The 23,856-nt window shown below is 42.3% G+C and overlaps 2 protein-coding genes across 2 annotated transcripts; one reads left to right on the top strand and one right to left on the bottom strand.

Annotated features, from left to right (window-relative positions):
- Window positions 1-1,271: 1,271 nt before the first annotated feature.
- Window positions 1,272-4,879, bottom strand: LOC133130767 (chymotrypsin A-like). The gene is made up of 7 exons (XM_061245589.1): window positions 4,828-4,879; window positions 3,994-4,097; window positions 3,596-3,675; window positions 3,196-3,274; window positions 2,533-2,713; window positions 1,972-2,105; window positions 1,272-1,433 (listed from the first exon to the last, which is right to left on the bottom strand). Exons 1-7 carry the CDS (start codon window positions 4,877-4,879, stop codon window positions 1,272-1,274), a joined length of 792 nt encoding a protein of 263 aa, XP_061101573.1.
- A 2,612-nt stretch (window positions 4,880-7,491) lies between these two features.
- On the top strand, window positions 7,492-11,564 carry LOC133130844 (chymotrypsin B-like). Its single transcript, XM_061245745.1, has 7 exons — window positions 7,492-7,543; window positions 8,423-8,526; window positions 8,963-9,042; window positions 9,382-9,460; window positions 9,922-10,102; window positions 10,520-10,653; window positions 11,403-11,564. Exons 1-7 carry the CDS (start codon window positions 7,492-7,494, stop codon window positions 11,562-11,564), a joined length of 792 nt encoding a protein of 263 aa, XP_061101729.1.
- Window positions 11,565-23,856: the final 12,292 nt, after the last annotated feature.

Here is a 23,856-nt window from a genome sequence, read left to right as displayed (position 1 = left end):
GAATAAAAAACGATTGAATCTTTTACCATCTTGTAACTTCTTTATTTTATACACTAAATTACACGCCGTGGTATCGATAAGAGTATCGATAAATACTGGCACCGATAAGGAGTATCGGTATTGGTATCGGTATCAATAAAATCCTAAAGATACACATCCCTACTCACAATGAAACTGAGTGTTGAAAGATAAAAAAATGATATATTTCACAGTACTACACAGTGAATGATTTCATGTTTATACATGTGTAACCGTGTGTCACAGTTTATCTTAAACCACCATAAGGGGAAAACCTATATGCTTTGGACAAAATGTTTTTATTCTTTTTTAGAGAAGTTAAAGGTACAATACGTTATTTTGGGCTTCTAACGGTCAAGAGAGGAATTGCAGCAACAATCACCTTGAAGCCACAACACTGTTTATCCCTCCCCCTTCTCTGTGAACACGCTGACGTTGAAATGCCATTGTCTGTGCCAATTAGAACCAATTTTCAACCAATGAGCTTGAATTATTGTACAGCTTTACGATGTTTTGGTACTGAGTGCCGGCTCGTCAACTGCATATTTTGAAACTTGAATTTAAGGGGACGCAGGCAGAGGGTGAGTCAACATGTTAGTGAGCCTTTTTCAATGATAGAAAGGGATTTACAATGGTCTTGTAACAATGTTTTAAGACAAAAATATTGTACCTTTAAACACCCTTTAGACAATATAGTCATTTCCACTTGGAAATGATGCAGAAGTGAGTTTCATGAGTCAAAACAGTTGATTTGTCATTTGTATAGATTTGGATAGATTTTGGATAGATTTGGAGACACTAAGGGACACCAGGCTTACATTTAGCTTTGTAGATCTTCAGTAGTTCTGCCTATCACCCTCAGATTTTGTACAATTGTGGTCATTGTGTTTACGATTCAGAATGTATAGGTTTACCTGTTTTAGTTCTGTGATTCTCAGTATTTAATTCCAAAATTAAGGAGAACAACTTAATTTTTGCATTATCGCCAACTTTATTTTGTATTTTTAGCACTTCATACCTAAATTATGAAAATAAACTGTAGATTAGTTACTGTAGTACTGTAAATGGTACAAGTGTCTTGCTGCAATAAACTACAAAACCACTGGTAACGAGCCTCTGTGGGACTGTCAATCTCCGGTCCCCTGGTGTTACTGTACCATGCATTTTTGCTTCCAATTACTAAAATGCACATAATGGACTTTTATTTCTTTCTTTATTGATGACCAGGAAACTGAACACAACCAGTGGCCACTTTAATTGGCAGCGATGGTCTGGTCCACCCAAGCACGGAGCTCAGTGACACGGGCATACACCCCGGGAGAGCTAGGAGAGCAGGTGCCACTGCCCCAGGACACAATACCGACCAGGGTCCAGGCACCTGACCTCTGACAGACCAGAGGCCCACCAGAGTCACCCTGAAATGAATCAAAGCACAAAGGGCGTCACGACATGACGGCATGCCATTTGGAATTGGTGAACGTATCGGTGAGTGAATCAGTGATGGCTCTGATCAGCGTGAGCATGACTTCATGATAGCTCTGATTTCTGAATATGTGTTTTCCGGTTCTCATTAGTGTTACTACTTATGTAACTTGTTCGTTAGAATTATATTTTTGCTAGTTTGCTAGTCTGGCTATGTAAACTGTTTATTATTCTATTGTGTTGTACGGAAATAGTTTTAGATATAATCCATTGTCAGATTTATCAAATAGGCCCTAGTCCTAGTCTTTGTTGTCTTAGCACTTGAAACTGTTCCTTCCTCTTGGGTCCTTCAGCGCACTCGTTCCTGGTTATGGGTACGCACTTTGCGCTTTTGTTATACGTCACTCTGGATAAGAGCATCTGCCAAATGACAGTAATGTAGTGTAATGTAATCTAACCTAATGTAGTGTAATGTAATGTAATGTAATGTAATGGGTGGTGAACATGCTCAGTGAAGCTCGCCGGTTGTACCATGCAGGAGGAAGCTCCAGAGGCTCCAGCGCAGACCATCAGGTCGGTGATCTTGTTTCCCCAGTAGCGCTTGCAGTCGGTGTTGGTCAGCAGGGGCAGGGCAGCCTGCTGCAGCAGGGCAGGGGTGTCGGCCGCTGAAAATAAACGAGAAAGCGGCTTTCACTCACATCACCACACCGGCCACTTGTCCCGGGTCAACACAACACAATCTAAAACACGGATCTGAAAGTACTCCAAAATTAGGTTAGTACTTAGTATTAAAGTAAATATTACTTGGGACTCTCAGGCATGAGCTCAGAATTATAGGGTTTCATCGGCAAATGGTATAGTCCTGAGATATCAAACTAGAATTTTAAAGTTCCATCTCATAGCATGCTACTGTATGTTAGGTTAACATGTTTCTCAAAGGTAATTTCAGGAGATTAATCTACTGAACAGCCGCACACCAAAGAGCCATTTGAATCATTGTTTTTGAGAAAGATCTGAGAGAGAATGCAATGTAAACTCTTTAACTCTCAGCACAGCCCAGTGTACCATGCAGACGCTGGGTATGGTATTTACCGTTGTGCCTGGTCAGGCCCCAGCCAGAGGTGACACACATCATGCCACCGGGAAAGATGTCACCGGTCTCAGCCAAACACACAGGAGACACACGGGGGGTCAACTGAGCAGGGCTGGACAGCTTGATCAGGGTGATATCGTTGTTGATGGTGTAGCCATTGTAGCGGGGGTGCTTGAAGACCTGGAATAATGTGGGCCAAGTTTAACACCTTAAGCATCGCCTCCTCTTTGACAAGCTTGAAAATTACATACTCAAAATAAAAGGGCTACTATTCTTGAACCCTTTTGACTACAGGCATTATCCTGGTGAAAGGTAACCATTTGGGGGTTGTTTTCCAGAATTACTAAATCAAAGTTACAGAAGCTTAAACACAGTGGAAGTGGAAGATTTCTTTCTCACTGAAAAAGATTTTCAGTTTTTCAGTGGATACGGATTATCGTAGCAGTGCCTGGTGCTCTTAGAAACAAAATAGGGCCATAGCCAAAACACTGGACGAATTACTTCAATCACTTAAGGAAAGCTCACTTTACGTCAACACATGGACTGTTTGTTGGCTGTCACGCCATTTGACACAACATTTGACCTCCTCAGAAACCCATAGAGCGATCCTCAGGACTGCAGCACTCCTGCTGGAGAGGCAGTGAATCGCCCCGTGTTCCCACCTTGGCGATCCTCATGGTCTGGATGCTCTCGGCGTTGGAGGAGCGATCGTGTTCCCCGAGGATGACACGGTGAGAAGTTCTGAAACCACACGGATGAAAAATATTTTCCACTGGGCAGCCAATGCTATGTTTAATGTTTGAGTATACAATTTTGTCCTGTGGTATGCCTAATTTTAAAAGCGCAGCTCGTTTAAATCACTGCTGGTCGTTATGTGTGATAATATAATCCAAATCAACATTGCTAGTGTAGATAATTTCTTTGCACTACATAAATATCCGACATAAAGCCGAAATATCAAATAAACAATCATATTTGGCCAAGTCTTTAGTAGGCAAGGTGATTGTAATAACCGAGGGACTGATTTTTTTATTCTCTGGACCTTTCCGCCATTAGCCTCACCTCACGCCGCAGTGAGCAGCTGTGACAACCCAGAACTCGCTGATCAGGGACGCGCCACAGAAGTGGAATCCGGTGTAGTCCTGGAAGAAATCCACTGATTTAATTGCGAGCTGGCTCCCTCCGTGCTGTCACACGGTCATTTATACTCTCCTGTGTTCAGGTGACAGCTACCATGCCCAGAAAGATTATTGGCCATCAAAGCGGGCCAGCTGCCTTGTTACCAGAGGTGACTTCAAGAGTAGCTCTAACAATTTGTAGCCAATTTCATGTGCCCCAGCACTGTTTTATCATACCGTTTTTCATTCTGAGGCATACATTCTTACTCGAGGCATCCCAATTTTCATTAAGCGGGGATTGGCTTATTAATATATAATGATATTTTAAGGACAAGGGTTTACCTGTAGAGACACCTGCCAGGGCCAGGAATGGGGCACGGCCTCCTCCCCATTCACAATGCGGGAATAGCCGCTCACCACCGGGGGGATGGCGGGAGTTCCACAGCCTTAACACACGGAGGTCAGAGGTCAAAGGTCAAAGACAGAGTACCCTCCTCTATGGATTCTGTACTCTTGGCACATACGATACAGCTGCCTCTGCATATACACACCAAACCTACTTTTAGTATGGGTGGCCTGTAGCATAGTGGTTAAGGTACATGACTGGGACCTGCAAGGTCGATGATTCGATCCCTGGTGTGGCCACAATAAGATCCGCACAGCCGTTGGGCCCTTGAGCAAGGCCCTTAACCCTGCATTGCTCCAGGGGAGGATTGTCTCCCGCTTAGTCTAATCAACTGCAAGTCGCTTTGGATAAAAGCGTCAGCCAAATCACATATAATGTAATAATGTAAAAGTGTGCTGGTAGATTTACAAACACCCCTGCAGATCTTTTGGGCTTAAGTAACTACAATATATATTTTTTACCGTAGTTCAGTGATCAGAATTCATTTCAGATTCATATCATGAAACACCAGAAACACAGTTTGAAACAGAACTAAACCATATCCAACCAACAACTAAGTTTTCCTCCTGTCTGAATGAAGTGCTATAACACAACTGTGATCCCAGCTCTGTCTGTTATTCTCTCTGCATTCCACCTGACTGAATTAAGTGCTATAACACAGCTGTGATCCAATCTCTGTCTGTTAGTCTCTCTGCATTCCATCTGTCTGAATAAAGTTAAAGATACAGGGCATTTTTTGAAAAATGAAAGGTTTTTGGTCTGTCCCTTACCATAGGCAGCACCCACAAAGGCTAGGCAGGAGAGGATCCACAGGAAGGCCATGTTTTCAGCTTGCTCAATCGGATAAACCATTTGCTTTTTATACACATTCACTGAAGCTCTGATTTGCATATCTCATGCAATTTGGGAGAAGTTCACCTGTTACTCTTATGATATCAAGAATTTTTTTCGCACGCTATCTGTTAAGCTCTGTGGATAACCTGTGGTATTAAACATTTTTATATGGGTCAGGAAAGCTATGATGTTCATATGAATGTCGAAGCCAATGTCCAAGTTTTAGAAATAATAAAATAGGCATCCAAAATTAGGTTAAAATTAAAATCACAATTATTTGCAACAGTTTCCTTCTTTTGTCAAAAGTCTCACAAGTTTATTTAGGTGATTTCTGAAATATCCAAGCCTTACATATGAATTTATTGTCCAAATACTATGTAATCAACATTAAGGACAAATTTGTTATTCTGGCATTACCCATTATGAAATATGGCAGGAAATCTATTTCAATATATTGCCTAATATACACAGCAACTTAATGCATAAAAGCATGCATGTGGTCAAGAGGTTCAGCTGTTTTTCAGACTAAATGTAAGAATGGGGAAGAAATGTGATCTATGTGACTTTTACCGTGGAATGATTGTTGGTGCCAGACAGGGTGGTTTGAGTATCTCAGAAACTGCTGATCTCCAGGGATTTAGAGTTTGCAGAGAATGGTGTGAAAAACAAAAAAACATCCAGTGAGCAGCAGTTCTGTGGTCAAAAACGCCTTGTTAATGAGAGACATCAGTGGAGAAGGGCTGGTTTTTGTTGCAACCTTAATTGCTATCGAATAAGCAGTTAATCCTTCTTAATTAGGAGCTTTTCATATGTATCTTAAATCACATTATGCCATGAATAATGGCATGAAGAATAAAATTTGCATGTTCAATTTTATAGAATTATATCATTTTACAAAATGTGGTTTAAGAGGGTAAGTAATCCATCTAAATGTGAAAATCATGTAATTCATTAAAATCAACAGCTTGTTAAAATGATTGGATTGTGGTTATTAGTTTAAACGAAGAACAGCATACACAGAACCGAGTTATGGAACCACTGCTCTAAGTGGATAGGTTACAGCAGCAGAAGACTCTAAAAAAGAAGTCTAATAAATACCTAATAAAGTGCTCACTGAGTGTATGTATGAAAGAAAGAAATTAGCAACATGTATTTAATATATATGTATTAATGTGTGTATGTACATATATGTAAATACATGTTGTAGATATGCAAAAGTGCCTAAGAAATACATAAAATTATGGGAACTCATATTCTGTGCTACGGCTATAAACATTTGCTTTGATTTTTCAGTGGAAATATACTGTACAATATTGGTGGCTATCATTTATATTTAATGAACTGCAAAAAAATAAATAGATATCAATGAAACTAGAAGAAGAATCATGGATAAGGCAGTGGGGAAAATGAGAAAGGACACAGGTGTTCAGTGCAGATAGAGGACAGGAGATACAGTATCTGGCTCAGCGTGGGTGCTGTGTGCTACATCACACAAGGTTATCATAGGGCTGGCCAGCCCTTTTCATAATTTCCATAAACCTATGAACTTATGGTCATTTTGATCATTATAAGAATATCATCTTAATCATTGACTTTGTAAACATTAACTATGGGTGCACATTGACAGTCCCATAGGGCCCAGACAGGCATATGTTGAGCTTTAATCTATAAAAAAGTATTTCTCAGGAACAGTATTTCTCAGTAAGTGTATGTTATGTGTCAAGCAGGGTACCAACAACTTCAGGCTGCATCATGTTTAACAAAATACCAACCTGCAAGTGGAGACTTATGTCTTTTTTAAATACTCCGCAGAATTTATAGCAGTAATTTCAGATATTGCCAATTATTACTGCCTATAGAGGCTTACTAAATGTACATATGGTTAGCTTCTACTAGCAAACCTATACAAATAAAATAATTATGTGTATCTTTTTAACTGCATAACCAGCAATGTTAGCTGAACATGTCTTTCAAAGATATTGTGAATGATGGAAAAAAAAAACATTAAACTTTCACATATGGAGATTCCTCAAGTGAACTCACATTAGTATAAATAAATTAACTTAAGTTTGAATGCATTTGACACCGATCTGTAAGGCACATGCATTACAGAAGAATACATTCAATGCTATTAGTGATTTTCAGGGTGCTTGTTGAATGCAAAGGTCCTAATTGTAATGCAACATGTGCGTGTGACTTTAGCGATAGCTTTTGCTGTCGTGGTAGCAAGGTGCCTGTGTGAACAGGTGACGGAACATGCCTTCGGTAGCAGCAAACGCATGATCACTGTACCCTTGGGACGATAAAAGTGAGAAGAACCCAGTGCTATTTTCATCTCTGACCACGTGGGCGTCCAGCCCCAGGTCCGCGATATGAACAATGTCAGAATGTCACTTGGACAGGGTTTGGGAACTGTACGATTGCCCAGTGATGATAAACAGATGCTCCCGTCTATCAGTGTGACCTGTTTGTCTGTGACAGGGGGTGGGGGGGGGGGGGGAGATGAACTTAGCTCCTATTGGTCATCTCAGGTTCAAAAATGAAGATTGCATAGGCGTTATAAAAGCCGCACATGCCTCCAAAATCACACATTCTGAACAATGGCTTTCCTGTGGTTGCTGTCCTGCTTTGCCGTCCTTGGCGCTGCTTATGGTAAATAGCATTTGTTTGCCTTGAATACGGTATGTGTGCAATGCAACACAGGAAGAAGAGTGGTGAGAAATGGCTTGAGAGCGCAAAACTGCAGAGAATTTATGAAGCACTTTTTACATCTGTGGTGTCTTCAATACTTCACTTCAGCTTTGAAAATCACCTTCATGTTCTACTTAGGGAAGTTAAGAGCTGTGGTGAGATACACTACATATCGTGATTAAAATAAGAGATCACAAAAAACATTAGTGTCATCTACTATGTGACATTCCTTAGCTTGTCGCGAGCACAACACGAAAGATGGACTGGCTTCTGGGAGCAGGTTGCTTGAGTAATGGCTTTGGTGCAGCCAAAACTGTGAAGTATTTTTTCTAGGACAGCATGCTGCCAGCATATGTGATGACACATGAATCATTTTAAATGCCTTTATATTCATGGCAAACAGATGGGCAAGTGACATCATTTAAAGGAAAGTATTATCGGGAATTTGGTGCAAGATTCCCTTTTGTCTTTGAGTCAGCATAGTACTGCTGGTATGAAACCTTGGTTGCAGGCCATTCAGCCATGACCTCTCTCTCTGGTAAATGGTAAGTGGACTGCATTCATACAGCGCTTTTATCGGAAGTGCTTTATAATTGATGCCTCTCATTCACCCATTCACACACACACACACAGACTCGCACACCAATGGTGGTAGGCTGTCATTTATGGTACCAATCAGTTAGAAAGAGAGCAGGCGAGGGGTGAGGGGTCTTGCTCAGGCGCACTTCGACACACCTGGGGCGGGGGATCAAACCGGCAACCTTCCCACTGCCAGACGACGCTTAGTGCCTGAGGTAATGTTGCCCCCTAATGTGTCTCTCTCTCTGGCGCCCCCTGCAGGCTGTGGAACTCCCGCCATCCCCCCGGTGGTGAGCGGCTATGCCCGCATCGTGAGCGGTGAGGAGGCCGTGCCCCATTCCTGGCCCTGGCAGGTGTCTCTGCAGGTACTGTGTCATCGCTGCGACAACAAAGATGTACTGAACTCAATATCAATCAATATCTGTCATTACACTTTACATGCACACTTAATGTTTGTGTGGCTGTTCGTGGTTCTGTGGTTGTTCATGGCTGTGTGGTTGCTCATGGTTGTGTGGTTGTTTATGGCTGTGTGGTTGCTCATGGCTGTGTGGTTGCTCATGGTTGTGTCGTTGTTCATGGCTGTGTGGTTGTTGATGGTTGTGTGGTTGTTCATGGTTCTGTGGTTGTTCATGATTGTGTGGTTACTCATGATTGTGTGGTCGTTCATGGCTGTGTGGTTGCTCATGGTTGTGTGGTTTTTCATGGCTGTGTGTTTGTTGATGGTTGTGTGGTTGCTCATGGTTGTGTGGTTGCTCATGGTTGTGTGGTTGTTCATGGTTGTGTGCTGGTCTTGGGCTGCAGGACTACACTGGTTTCCACTTCTGTGGAGGATCACTCATCAGTGAGTACTGGGTGGTGACAGCTGCCCACTGTGGTGTCCGGTAAGTCTTTGTACAGCAGTACAGCAGTATTCATAATTGCATAATTACATAATTATGCTTTAAATAATTAATAATGTCGCCCTAAGGATTTTGATAATGTTGAATGAATACGTGAATGAATGAATGAATTAATAGTTTAATTCGTTCACACATTATAAGGAACAAACTTGACAAATTGTGTGACAAAATATGTTTACACCGGTCCATTTCACACAATAAAGTTCACACAATCGACGAGAGAAGAAGGAATAAGGCTTATGTTCGGGTGGAATCTCAAACGGACGAGTGAGACGGATCAAATCTTTATTTCTAATTTCCCTCATTTCTTTCATGGCCTAGGACCAGCCATCGCGTCATTGTTGGGGAGCATGACAAGAAGAGCACCATTGAAAATATTCAGACCATGAGGGTGGCACAGGTAGAGCGCTGGAGCCATCTTGTGCCTCTCACATGCTAGTCTCATTTTCATCAGACACCTCACTGCAGAGGATGTGGGCAAGGGCAAGGAGATCGTGATGCCAATTTCATCCTCATTTTATGCCAGAAGATAAAATAGGCCTACCCTCCCTCACAGGCGCTAAAAACTTTCTGTTAATTCATTGCAAATTGTAATGCTGACTAGCCTGTTATTTTCCATTCAGTTTCGCCATTTTCTCATTATTTGAATGGAGGAAAATATCATTGTTATCTTGTGTGTACAGCATTGTCCATTTAGCAAAACCAAACTAATATCTACTTGTGGGACTGGACTTACTGCCCACTGACAAGTCCTCAAAAGGCTTAAATCGGGATTGTTAGGATGAACAATCTGAATGAATGATACTGAATGAATGGACGTGGGCTTTTTTTAAAAATACATGACTCTCTGTCCTGATTTAGGTCTTCACTCACCCCGAGTGGAACCCTAGCACCATCAACAATGACATTACCCTGATCAAGCTGACCGCCCCGGTCACCATGAACCTCTATGTGTCGCCTGTGTGCATGGCTGCCTCCTCCGATGTGTACAGCCCGGGCATGCAGTGTGTCACCTCTGGCTGGGGCCTGACCCGTCACAACGGTGAGTCCAGCGTCTCCACCAGGGGGCGACGGAGGGTGGGTTCAGGCACTGAAGTTAACATTTTTCATAGAAGAAGAATCTGTTATTTGTTTGTGCCACGTTACAAGAATTTCATATCAGAGCAGGACAACAAATGTAACAAACCTACACAAGGAAAAATAAAACACCAAACCATTTTGTAATTTGACTGCATCACCCTCCAAATTCAGCAGTTAGCACTCTAGCTCCAGGTTCTGTGGTTCCTAATGTCCCTAGTCTTCCTGAAACAGCTGATTTAGGGCAGCCTGTCAGCAATGAATTCCAATAAGCTTGTGCAAAAGAAAGGACCGTAAATGAGAACGTGGCGCTGCATCAGGAGCAATAAATTCTCAGAACTTCCTCAGGACTTGTGTGATGGATGGTCTCAATTCTCCCCAGCTATGTTCACTCCCAACAAACTCCAGCAGACTGCCCTGCCCCTGCTGTCCAATGAGGAGTGCATGGCCTTCTGGGGGGAAAACATCTCTGATGTGATGATCTGCGCTGGAGGTGACGGTGCTACCTCTTGCATGGTGGGTGGTCCAGGACCTCACGTCTAGCTGCTCATCGCCTGAACTTCTCACTCGTTTGTGTCCCATAGTAGTCCGTTTACTTTTGCACCCAACTCTCCACGTCCTTCTTGTCGACTCCTGCTCATCACATGCTGCCCTTAGAACTCCTCACTGCCAGCACTTCACACACAAATCCAGCTAGCTTGTTTGCTTTCATAAGGTGACGTTATCAATAAACGTTAGCAATAACGTTTTCATAAGGACATTACAGTTGTGCTTTTATCTTAACATGGCTAGCTAGCTAGCAAACATTATCATTAGATAACTCAGTGTCCTTACCTTAGCTATCGATAGTTCATATACTAAGTTAGCTATCCTGTCTCCGAAGAGGGAAATTGCTATGGTAAAATACATTTAAATTAAAAAGAGGCAAGTGTCACATTCAACCACCATGTTACTCCTTTAAGTAATATCTTTTTTTAAATCTGAAAACGCAAGCCTATCCTGGATTATCTAATATCACTCACCTCCATTGCTACACAGTAGGGATTTCATATCCTGTGTCAGATCAAAGTATTGTCTATCTACGTCGATTTAACACTGAACATTTTCCCTTGCACTCACGCAGTAATACTCTTCTAGATTGAAAGATAGATCCTGTAACTGTGCGCTCGAAGGCATTCGGGTTTCACAGTTATTTTCAGCTTTGCCACTCGGCAGTGTTTTCCAAATCAACAGCCCCCCCAACTCCCCCCCTCTCTCTGCTGCAGGGTGATTCTGGAGGCCCCCTGGTGTGTGAGAAGGATGGTGCCTGGAACCTGGTGGGCATCGTGTCGTGGGGCAGCAGCCGCTGCTCGACCACCATCCCCGCTGTCTACGCCCGCGTCACGGCCCTGCGCGCCTGGGCTGACCAGATCCTCGCGGCCAACTGAGGAGCTCCACCACAGCTCGCCTTTGTACAGAAAACTCACTAAGACCATTAGCTATACAAGATGCTCGGATACTCGATATAAGCATTAAATACATTAAATACAATCGGCCCGTTGTCTGTGAGTGACTGAGACGTCTAACTCCACGGCGAGTGCACATTGCTGCTCGGCTTTTACCGTCATGGACCTGGGATGATGATTCACAAGTAGTGGAAGGGGGAGCTAGTCTCCCGCAAAACATGAAAAAGTGTCTGGGCATTTCACCGGCTAAATGTCTGCTTTTCTCAAGAGGTGAAAAAAGTGACGCATCTTAAATAGGTGACATTTGATTTAAATATGAAACACGTAGAACCTGCTTTATTTGAAATGAATTGTCTTTGTTTGTTAAATGCGGGGCAGAACTACTACCCTCTTGAGAAGTCCTGCTGCACTGTCTAATATATAATGTATATAATGTATAATGGATATTCATAAGGTTTCTTATTATATAATAATTAACATAAGAAACATAAGCCATACAATCTGGACTGCAAATGAAAAGGTACAAACAACAGTCCTGGTGATATTTCAGTATATTAGTAAATAATGCTGTAAGCTGGAAACATATTATTGAAGCTTGTTGATTTACTCCCACATGTTGTAAGGGGCAGCCAATCAATCCAACATAAGCACAGGTACATTTTACACGCAAAAAATAAAGACAGGCTGAGATCATAGCTGTATGTTGGTGACTATTTTAAACCCCAGGAACCTCTACTCATATGAAACTAATTTGTCCACAAGATGAATCACCATAGCAACATCCCTATCCCTCTGAGGAAAATGTATGGTTGGCTTATCGCTCAGAGTGCTTCAGGGCAGACATTGTGAGGAGGAACAAGCCACTAATGAAAACTGCTATCTTTGCAATCTTTTTTCCCGTTGGTTATTGTGCTATTTCTCCCCACTGCATAAATAGCTGGAATACATCTTGCAGGTAAAGCCTGTAGTTCATGAATAAGAGAAAGCACAATGTAGGTTGCTGTGTCACATCAAATCATTGCATCACAGTGGCATTATAAAAGAGCCTAAACATTCAGCATGTTAATTTAAGATCTAATTTAAGACGTGCTGAATTTGTTTAAGGTGTGTAAGCGATTCTCCGGATTTCTCATTCATTCACTCGGCCATTTTAATAATTACTGGAATTTGATGTACATACAGTATTTATTCATTTCCCCTGGTTTTTGTTCAATGCATCAGAACAAATAGATCAATTAAAATAATCAAAGCAAAATGAAAATGCAACCAAACAGGTACAAGTACAAAAATAAAATTCCAAGACTCCATGAATAATAGACATAATGTTATGGAAAAATTCCTGTGAAGTGGTCTCGTGGTTTAAAATGTACCCTGATTATTATGTTAAGTATCGCAATTTTACTGCGTTCTTTATGTATTCTTATGCACCTTTCAGGCGCTGGGTTTCCTGAGGTACAATTTAGCCTTTTCTCCACATTGCAGGGATGGTAATGTTTTGGCCTTATTTATACAAGTATAGAGGCACAGAAATTTGTTTTATTAATGAAACACAATGAAGTGAGCATTTTCTTGCTAGTGGCATTCAATTGGACTAAAAGTAGTCAAGTTATCAATGTGACATTAATACACATACACTTATCTTAAAGAGGCTCTTTCTTGTGATCTTGATGAGGGAACGAAAGAGATACTTTCTTTATGAATCTGTTCGGGAAACCTGCGTTATTTTAAGAGGGATCGATGCTATTAAAGAGGTTCTTAGCGTTAAGAGGCCACCCCTGCACTGTATATGTAATTATTGAATCGGTGCTTTGACAGCCCTATGAGGATGTCTGTCATAAATCAGAATTTTAAAGCAGCCTTTGAGGGAGAAATGACTGGGGAGCGGGGGGGTGGAACTGAACACCCATCCCTATCCCAGCCCCCAGCTCCTGACTCCCAGTTGCATGCAATATTGGATGCAATATTCTCTTAAGCTTATGCAACATAAAAAACCAAGCATCCATCAGGCATTCTTTTTAATGTACTTTGAAACTTCACATCCCAAAGGCCATCACAAGCAACCAGCTTTCAGCCAGAGCAGCTGTGCGCATGCATACTTTAATGCACTTTCTTACCTCAAAGGCTGAACGTGGGGAAACCATTAATGCAACATGACACTTCAACTGTGAGCATCCTCTTCTGTCGAAAGAAAGGCAAATCTGCTGTTTTGAGACTGAGAACAAATGTAATTCACAGACTGACAAATGTCCTGGACATCGCCTAATTCCTCCACAATGTCTGTACTTCTCTCCGAGTTTATCTCTGTTTTGGCATTTTCTGTTTCTTGTCCGGTGTTTGTGTCTTGCGTCCCACTTCGCTGTCCGTAGTCTGTTCTGTTATGCCTTGTATTGTTTTCATTTCACCTGAGTCCTGTTTCCTGCTTATCTCTTTGCACAGCTGTTTATCGTTTACTCATTTGTTAGTGTATTTAAGCCGGTCCTTTTCTACTCTTGTTGCTAGTTCGCACTTAGTTTCTGCCCAGTCTGGTTCTCTGTATTGTTCTAAGCCTTTTGCTCCCCAGTTCCCTGTCTGTATCGATTCTGTTTGGTTTTGGATCCCCTGTGTATCTCTCTGCCAGGACTTTGGTTTCTTGATTCTGGATTACGATTTGTGCCTTCGCCTGTTCGGACTAGAGATATTACAGTATGCCTCGTTCCTCTTACTCCTGGTTCATCTGTCCCTCACCCTGTCAATGCAGACTATCTGTAAAGAGCACGTTGGTTATTGATGTGAAGCGATCAGCAGCCATACAGGGTGGCATGTAATAGGCCTTTTGTAGTGCTTAGTCACATGCCTGGAGCAATACCATGCAGACTGGCAAGACCTTCAGACTCTTTCATGACATGAGGTTGTTTATTATGATGTCAAGCTTGTCTTTTATCTGACCCAGAATCACAATGAGAAAACAAACAGCATTGGAAATAGGCTGTTCTCTTTCTTGCAGTAGTCTGTGGAATGTGAGCGTTGGGGCTGTAATTCACACTGGAGCGAGTACGATGAGTTTAGATAATAATTTAAAAAAAAGAACAGCAGGCACATCAGTAATTCTATTTCCGAGCCATGGCAGCCATCTTGTGGCGGTGCCACTTGCAGAAGAACTGAATTTAATTTAATTTAGGGTTGAACTGATATTTGAATCACAATATTCATGTTGCTTTCCGGAAATAAAATTTTTGGTTGTCCACCCTAGGAAAGGTCATATTTAATTATATCAGCCAGGCAAACAACTGGGCAAACATTGATTTTTGCAATCAAAGAATAATTTGCTTTATAATTATCTCTGTATGTCCTGCATCAAGATTATTTGAAAATAACTGAACTATTTTTCACGGATCAATCCTTCGTTGTTTTAAGTAGCTCTTATCTTGACATTTAAACGGAGTAAACACAAGCATCAGGGTGCTTTAAAAGAATGCCAGGCTTCCGCTGTTCTCTACTTCATTACGGCAAGGTCACATTTTACTGCTACTGATTGACATTCACAGTACCTCTTACTTTTCGTTGCAAGCACTTTGTCTTTCCATCTCAATTAGCCTTGAAAGCACTGAGCTTGAAGTGTGTCCCTCTTTCGACAGAGTGCCAAAGTCATGTGATAAACAAGAACTCCTGTCCTCTTGTATCTCCCTTGCCCCCACTCATCTAGTTTAAGGTAAGAGCTTCTCAGTATCGCATTGCAAATGTTCCAGTCCAGCACGACAACCCCAGGAGGATCTCCATATTGCGGATAATGGAAAAACCATTCAATGGCACGGTTGCTTAATAATTCCAAGAAGTTTCTTCTGTTACAGACTGCAGTTTATCAGCCATCTAGACTTAGCACGTACAGCATAGCACGTACAGAGAGTTCCTTAATGCTTGGGGTAACAGCATATTTTCCTCACAATTTTAGGTTTGTAATAAAACAATTCACATGGGGTTAAAGTGTCCATTCTCAGCTTTTACAAAAGGAGTTTTGGTTTCACCACCGAGAAATTGCAGCACTGTTATACATACCCCACCATGTAAGGGCACCATAATGTTTGGGGCATATTAATCTTAATTTCTCTTAGTAGTTGTCCCCCGGGGACAGTCAGTGTGTTTGTTTGTTTGTTTGTCACACTGTAGTGCTATGTGTCCACCACAACAGCCACGTGCAGAGGGCGTGGGTCCGGGTGCCTGAGCACTTGTTCAATGAAGCCCCTTTGATTTGTTTCAACGGTCCCATATTGTACACCTTTCCAGAGTTTTTAGGTCCCGATATCCATAAGACATTTGTGTTTTTTAATATAGTTATTTTAATTCCATTAACTGTGAACTTTCACTGTGTTTCAGTTTCTGTAATGTTATTTTTGTAATATTTGGAGTAATTCTGACTCTTTTTAAATTTGTGTGAAGAAATAGGGAAATACTTAAGGGGTTAAGTCATATCTTGTCATGCCATCTATCTAAATCACACATTGTTTTATTTTGTGCATTGTTCATCACTTCCCGGCAGTTATCATTTGTCAGCAGCACCGTTAATTTCACAAGCAGGCAGGCTACGCGAAACTTAAACAGAGTCATTAGCCTACCTCAGCTTGAGCCTTGCATATGTAACAGGAAGAGTTCTCACCTGAACCAGTCGGTTGAATCTCTCTTCCCTGCCCCGCCTATTCCATAAATAGGGCGCAGGGTTGCACGGGAGACATCCGCCTTTTTCCGGGACGACTTTGTCGCGGCCTCTCGCCCCTCTTTTCAATCTTCCGTACCGGTTGCCATCGGGTTACAGCCGCCGTGGCATGCTGCATTTCCGGGATCTTATTGCTGGATTGCCTCGTTACTTTCGTGTTCGTCAGCTTGTTGCTTGGTGCTCGACAATCTTGCATTCAGTATTCGTACGCAGGGTGCTCCGTCTCTCTAGCTGTCGCACGGGTCTGTGTGGCGGTTGTGGCTGTTGCTGTTCTGTTCCTATGGTCCGCTGTGCGCCCTGCTCTCCTCACTGGCTAGAGGTTGCATCTCCCCTTTCCTGCCTGTTAGCCATAACTCGGATAGCTGGAAGTTGCTACTAGCCATCGCTATGTTCTTTTGTTTATTAGTGCTTGACTGTATGTAATTGGGTTTTTTTTTAAAGATATTTTTTAGGCCTTTTTCAGCTTTATTGGACAGTATATAGTATAGAGAGACAGGAAGAATGGGAGCGAGAGAGAGGGGAAGACATGCGACAAATGTCGGACGGTCGGATTCGAACCGCCGACATCGCGGCTCACAATGAGCATGCGGTCAGTGCTCTACAGGCTGCACCACCGAGACACCCCGACTGTATGTAATTGTTGGTGGCCTTTTTGCTTGCTGGCTTCCCTCTGCTCTAGTGGTGTTTTATTTCTCTGACTTGCATGGGTGTGCTGTGTTATTTTCTTTAGTTTGGTTAAGTTTACTTTTTTTTGGTTTGCTTTGTAAAACATTTTGGTTTGCTGCGTAAAATCCTATCACCCAGGAGGTCAGGGCATTTGTCCTAGTAAACTAAGTTAGCCTGGCTAGCAATAGGCTACATACTGTATGAGGTAAAACATTGTTACATTGTTACTGCTTATGGCCTGTATATTTTATCTGGAAGAGAAAATAAATAAATAATTATATTTTTGTATCTACTGAACCTCACGTCTTCATCCATTCATTAGACTATTTATTATGGTTGGTTACGGGAAGCTTACTGGGTAACCGGGAATTCAAACTACTTAAATTCGGTCCTGTCATACATACACAGTCACACATATACACACACACAATGAGCTCTCTCATTCGTGACCATTAAAAAAACTGATTGGAGTGTCTAAATTGTCTGTAGGTATGTGTGTGAGTGAATGGTGTGTGTGCCCTGCGATGGACTGGCAACCTGTCCAAGGTGTATATTCCTGCCTTTCGCCCAATGTATGCTGGGATAGGCTCCAGCCCCCCTGCGACCCTGTTCAGGATAAGCGGGTTAGGATGATGAATGAATGAATGAATTGACAAAATATTGACATGGAGTCAGACTGACTGCTGTACACAGCGTACCCTGTGCTGGAGAAAACGGACAAAAAGAAGGGTTGGACGGCCACAGGGACTGTGAAGTGCAGGACCGTACCTCCCTGATCATACACCATGGAGACGGAGCAGGGTGCGCTCCGGAGAAAGAGAAGACTCTGAGGAATACCCCACCCTCTGCAAAATCATCACAACCAGAGACTGATGGCGAGAGGGAGTGACAGCCTCAGCTAGTTAGATATGTACAGACACAAGAGAGATAATGTGTGAGAGATATACAGCTCGTTAGATATGCACAGACACAAGAGAGATAATGTGTGAGAGATATACAGCTAGTTAATTACAAACAGGCACATGGGAGATAATGGGTTACAGTTTTTAAAAAATGGAGAATGAGAGAAAAAACCCCAAAAAGAAGCATTCCTTTCATACTGTAAAAGTCACAAGAATGCAGGAAACAAAGTCTCTGAAATTCAGACCCAGGTTGACGTCTCACACTGAATTGTTTTTTTAACTGAAAGCATTTGTAACTGTTGCTACAGTCGCACATGTTATTTCAATCATTTTGGGTTCTTGTTTTTCTCCTAATCGTGCTAGTCTACATTTGGGACAGTGCATCACCATTCACTATTGTGTCTAACATATGAAGCAGGTGTTTATCAGCGTATTTATTTGCCTGAAAATGGTATTGCATCCGGAATGTAGTTCATCATGGAAACACTAATTAAAAGGAATTTCACGTTCTGTACTTCAAAATTCCCAAATTTGACTTGATTGTTTGGCATAACCTATTTGTGTTTGTACCACGCGTCAGCCCTGCCTGTTCAGATTTCTAAGCCACACTCCCTTTCTGATCTATTAATGAGCTTGTGTTATCCACCCACATTGTCAAGCGTCACAGATGGACTGTGAAATTAGCATTGTAAATAGGCTGCATGACGTACGGTTGGATTTCAATAAAGGCAGGTCAGGTGAGATAGGACTCCCCCCTCTGCAGCAGAAGTATATGCAACAGGCCCAACTGGAATTGTAAGGATGGAAAAACGTGCTTATCAGAATTCACTCAGAGTTATTATGCTTAAATGCAAAACATTGTCCTTCCTCAGAGAATACTGTATTGAAGACATTATTCTCATGATAATGGTATTCTTTAAAAGAAAAACCATTCATTCATAGAACCCATTTAAACACATTGTTACATTAAACATGCACTTTGACCTCTTTTTGTATGAAGAGCCTGTCAGTTGAGGGTTTTTGAACAAAGATATTCAATCGGGCATTCTATTGCCTTACCGCTTTTTAGACTGTTTAATGACTTTAAAGTTTTTAAATAGTAATAGTAATCATTCAAACAAGTTTCAACTCTTCATTTTCACAGTGGAGTTTTTCCCCTCCCATCATATTTGTTGAGCAAGATATGTATTGCCAATCTCTAAAGCCTGCCCATTGTTTATTTCACTTCTTATCTTATTTCACTTTTTGTGTCTGTTTATTTGCATTTTCATTAACTGAAGAATTTTCCACCAAACCTGAACCTCTCCAAGGCAGAAAAAAGATCACACTCAGCCCGCTTTTTCAGCATCTAGGGAAATGAGCCCCTCTGAGTACCGGGGGTTTGGACTCGAAGAGTAAATAATATTCAAAAGTCTGCGAAGGTTTGAAAATAAAAGTCTATTCTTCATGAAGCCAGTTTGATCTTGCAAAATAACTGTGGGAAAGACTTTTTCTCGACTGGTGGCCAGTGTTTTAGCTAATAATTTTGTATCTACATCCAAAAGAGTAAGGGCTCTACAGGAGCCTGAGTGGGTCTTCATCCCGCTTAAGGAAAAGAGAGATGCAGGCCCGGTAAAAAGGCGGGGCAAGTGTATTGGTATTAAATGATTTGTTAAAAACATCATGCAGTAGATGGGGAAATCAACACTGAAAAAGCTTTATTGAACTCCAAACTAAAACCGTCAGGTCCTGGAGCTTTAGAACTTTGCTTGATCTTTATAGAATGATTCAATTCCTCAAGAGACAGGGGTTCTTCAAGTTGTGCTTTATCTTCTGCAAATAACATTGGGATATTCAATTTGCCGAGTGTAGAATTGTTCAAATTGTCCTTATTGATATTCCGTTGGTCAACAGTTGTCTGTCCAGACAATCGCATATCGGTTATCATCCTTGAAGTGGCAGATTGTCTGATTGTAAAGCCAGAAGCTTCCCAGCTTTCTCACCATGTTCATAAGACCTGTGACAGGCTGCCAATAACGGCTGTGCCTTTTCATTTGTCGATGGAAGGTTGAATTCTGTTTGAAGTGCTAATCTTTCTTTGTACAGGTCAGGAGTGGGAGATACGGAGCAAAGACGGTCTGACTCTAAGATCTGATTGGTGATGCGTTCCGATCGCAGAATATTCGCCGCAGCACTTGTTAGAAATTAGTTGGCCACGGAGGTAGGCTTTTAGAGCTTCCCACAAAGTGCTCTTTGATACTCCTCCTGTGTTCTTTGTTGTCAGAAAGAATTCAATCTGAGATGTTATATAATCTGTGAAGGACTTAAAAGATTATTAAAGCGCCATGTTCTGGCATTTTTGTTCAAAAAGGCATGCAAAAAATGTTGAAAAGAAAAGCTCATCATCACAGTTTGGGTCGTAGAGATTAGATAAAGTTAGAGGAGTGTTATACAGGTTCCCAGTAACCACCTACCAAGTGGATCAGAGGTAACATGAGATGAGATGAAAGGATTGTTCTTATTTATTAAAATTGCAGTTCCCCTTGATTTATAATGGAAATTTGAATGGAACAATTGGCCAACCCGCCCCTTTCGCAACCAAAAATGCTCTTGGTTTCTCAAGTGTGTCTTCCATATAAATGCAATTTCAGCATTGAGCTTTTTCAAACAAGTCAAGACTCTTCCGCGCTTCACGGCATTATTAAGGCCCTTCGTAACCCAGCTGGTATATCGCACTCGGCTTTCCCCATTAGCACAGAAAGATGTCATAGCTACCTAGTCCTGTTGCTATCATTAATTGTATTGACATCAAATATGATTTCTAACAAGCAGCTTCGTAAAGAGATGAATAAAACACAGACAACAAAACAGAACAAAAATAATACCACCCACCCCCCCACCCTCCACTCTCCACTGCCTTTCCAACTGAAAAGCAAGAAAATCAAGTAATAATTAATAATAAGTACAAGAAATAGCACAAATCCAAACATTGCGTGGTTACTACACCAGGGACACTACAGCTCCCTTTTAGAGCTAAAAGAGTCAAGCGCATTTTAAATGTATATAAACATATCAGTAATAACATAATCTTTCAACCATAATATAACAAGATGAAGAAATTAGACTGAAATGCAAAAGCTTAGGTTTACCTCGTCATCCTTAAATATCATGGTGGGCTTCTTTAGATTGAAAAAAGAATAATAAATAAAGATAGAGTCTATTACATTACATTACTGTAATGTTTCTGTATTTGTTCTGTATGTTTTCATGTTTATTCTTGTTTATGATTCATTTCCCATAGTACCTGGTTTATGTTTTCCCATTACAGTTCTCTATTGTCCTCCCCTGTTATGTCTACGTCTGAATGTTTATCAGTCTAGTCACTCCCCTGTCTGCGTGCCCCACTATTCGGGTGGTTACGGTAGTTTTTCGGGGTTCGACATTTTTTCTAAAACTCGCGATTCTTACTTCCTGCTTTTTCTTGATAGTTAAATGTTGTAAAGCACGATTCTTACTAACTACTACTAATCAAGGTTTAATTTCACCCTTGCCTACCGTCCAGGATCTAAAAACGTCAAGCCCGATGCCCTATCCAGACGATTCGAACCCTCCAGCAAGGAGGAGAGGCCGGACACCATCCTTCCCACGAACTGCTTCATCAACGCGGTACAGTTAGAGATCGAGGACATTGTCCGCACGGCCCAGAATGGTGAAGCAGGCCCGAGTAACTGTCCGGTTGACCGCCTATATGTACCTCCGGCAGCCAGGATGCAGGTGTTACAATGGGGACACTCTTCTCTCCTCTCATGCCACCCTGGGATCTCACGTACCACTACTTTCATCCAAAGAAGATTCTGGTGGTCAGGTCTCAAGAAGGATGTGCTGGACTTTGTTTCTGCCTGCTCGGTCTGTGCCCGAGGTAAACCATCTCACTCACCCCCATCAGGTCTGTTACAACCCCTTCCCATTCCTCACCGCCCTTGGTCTCACATAGCACTAGATTTTGTCACTGGGTTGCCCCCCTCCAACACTTTCACCACCATACTCACTATAGTAGATAGATTCTCCAAAGCTGTGCATTTTGTTCCCCTAAACTCCCCTCAGCTAAAGAGACAGCCAACTTACTTACCCAACATGTCATCCGTCTTCACGGCATTCCCTCCAACATTGTCACCGATAGAGGTCCCCAATTCACGGCACGTTTTTGGAAAGCTTTCTGTACACTCATTGGTTCTTCATCCAGTTTATCTTCAGGTTTTCACCCTCAGACCAACGGTCAGACCGAGCGGGCCAACCAGGTGATCGAGACAGTGCTTAGGTGCCTTTGTGAGCGTAACGCTGCTTCGTGGAGTGAGATGCTGCCCTGGGCCAAATACGCCATTAACTCCCACACCTCCTCTGCTTCTAAGTTTTCTCCTTTTGAGTGCTGCCTAGGTTATCAACCCCCGTTGTTCCCTGCCCAAGAGGAGGAGGTGGGAGTCCCGTCGGCTGAAGCCTTCATCCGGCGCTGCATCAGGACCTGGAAAGCTACCCGCATCAACCTGCAGCGCGCCAGTACCCGGATGAAGGCAACAGCCGACCGGCATCGGTCCAAGGCACCCACCTACCGTATTGGACAAAAGGTTTTCCTGACCACCAGAGACATCCCTCTACGCGTCGAGACACGTAAGCTGGCGCCCAGATACATTGGTCCCTTTCCCATCACCAAGATCCTCAGTCTCACAGCAGTGCGACTCAGACTTCCATCCACCATGCGCCGGATTCACCCTACATTCCATGTTTCCAGAATCAAGCCGGCTGTTACCCACCCTCTCTGTCCCACCCCTGAACCCCCCCCTCCCCCCCGACTTATCGATGGAGGCGAAGCCTACACCGTTCAGCGACTTATGGACGTTCGCCGTCGGGGTAGGGGCCTTCAGTACCTGGTCGACTGGGAGGGCTATGGCCCCGAGGACAGAAGCTGGATACCATCCAGATTTGTTCTGGATAAGGACTTATTGAGAGACTTTCACCGTACTCACCCGGTGCCACCTGTTAAAACGCCAAGAGGCGTTTCTTAGGGGGGGGGGGTACTGTAATGTTTCTGTATTTGTTCTGTATGTTTTCATGTTTATTCTTGTTTATGATTCATTTCCCATAGTACCTGGTTTATGTTTTCCCATTACAGTTCTCTATTGTCCTCCCCTGTTATGTCTACGTCTGAATGTTTATCAGTCTAGTCACTCCCCTGTCTGCGTGCCCCACTATTCGGGTGGTTACGGTAGTTTTTCGGGGTTCAACATTTTTTCTAAAACTCACGATTCTTACTTCCTGCTTTTTCTTGATAGTTAAATGTTGTAAAGCACGATTCTTACTAACTACTACTAATCTAGGTTTTGTACAGTACTAATCCGATTAATACACTTACTGTCTGTCTAACTAACTAACTAACATCAATAGTTTAGAAATATTCACGAAACTAACTCACTAACGCTATCTCTTAGTATTTCTGCACTGTTCTATAACTCCGCCTCCCTATGCTATCCCTGATTACTTGTTTAATTTCAGCGAAGTGTTCGCACCTGTCTCTAACTATCACTACGTCTTCTAACTATGCAAATGTCTACTCCCTAATCCGGAGCCGTATGTTTTGCATGTTTTGTTTCGTGCATCCAGTCCGCGTTTTCGTCTCCCTCCCGTTATTATGTTATTACCCTATTGTGTTTCCCCACCTGTTGTCCATTTGTTTAGCCCACCTTTTCCTCTGCCCCGCCTAGATTGTCACCTTCCCTCTTGTATTTAAACCTCAGTCTCAGTATGCTTCGTTGTCAGAACGTTGATCTTGATAAGTGCCGATTGTTTGTAAGCCTTGTTATAGAGATTCTTGAAAGACACCCCTTTGCCTTGACTTCGACTTTGCTTTTGCCCTGCTGTACCTTCGCCCTGTGATTTTCTGGATTTTGACCTCTCGCTTGTTTTTTCGACTATTCTTTTGCTTTTTAGTTTTTGGCTGTGTTTTGGATCTCTTGGCTTGTGACTACTGACATTAAAACTACTCTTT

This window comes from Conger conger, chromosome 6 (genome assembly GCF_963514075.1).
Source record: "Conger conger chromosome 6, fConCon1.1, whole genome shotgun sequence".
Lineage (NCBI taxonomy): Eukaryota > Metazoa > Chordata > Actinopteri > Anguilliformes > Congridae > Conger > Conger conger.
This window is presented reverse-complemented; position numbering and strand designations above follow the sequence as displayed.

Bases quoted from the DNA above. Each gene is read 5' to 3' on its own strand.
- LOC133130767 (XM_061245589.1), bottom strand. From the start codon at position 4,879: ATGGCCTTCCTGTGGATCCTCTCCTGCCTAGCCTTTGTGGGTGCTGCC. The intron at 3,676-3,993 runs GTAAACCCTTGT...GATTTCTTCCAG, and splicing joins CCTGGCAGGTGTCTCTACAG to GACTACACCGGATTCCACTT. The intron at 2,714-3,195 runs GTGGGAACACGG...ACATTATTCCAG, and splicing joins AGACCATGAGGATCGCCAAG to GTCTTCAAGCACCCCCGCTA.
- LOC133130844 (XM_061245745.1), top strand. From the start codon at position 7,492: ATGGCTTTCCTGTGGTTGCTGTCCTGCTTTGCCGTCCTTGGCGCTGCT. The intron at 8,527-8,962 runs GTACTGTGTCAT...CTTGGGCTGCAG, and splicing joins CCTGGCAGGTGTCTCTGCAG to GACTACACTGGTTTCCACTT. The intron at 9,043-9,381 runs GTAAGTCTTTGT...TTCATGGCCTAG, and splicing joins GCTGCCCACTGTGGTGTCCG to GACCAGCCATCGCGTCATTG.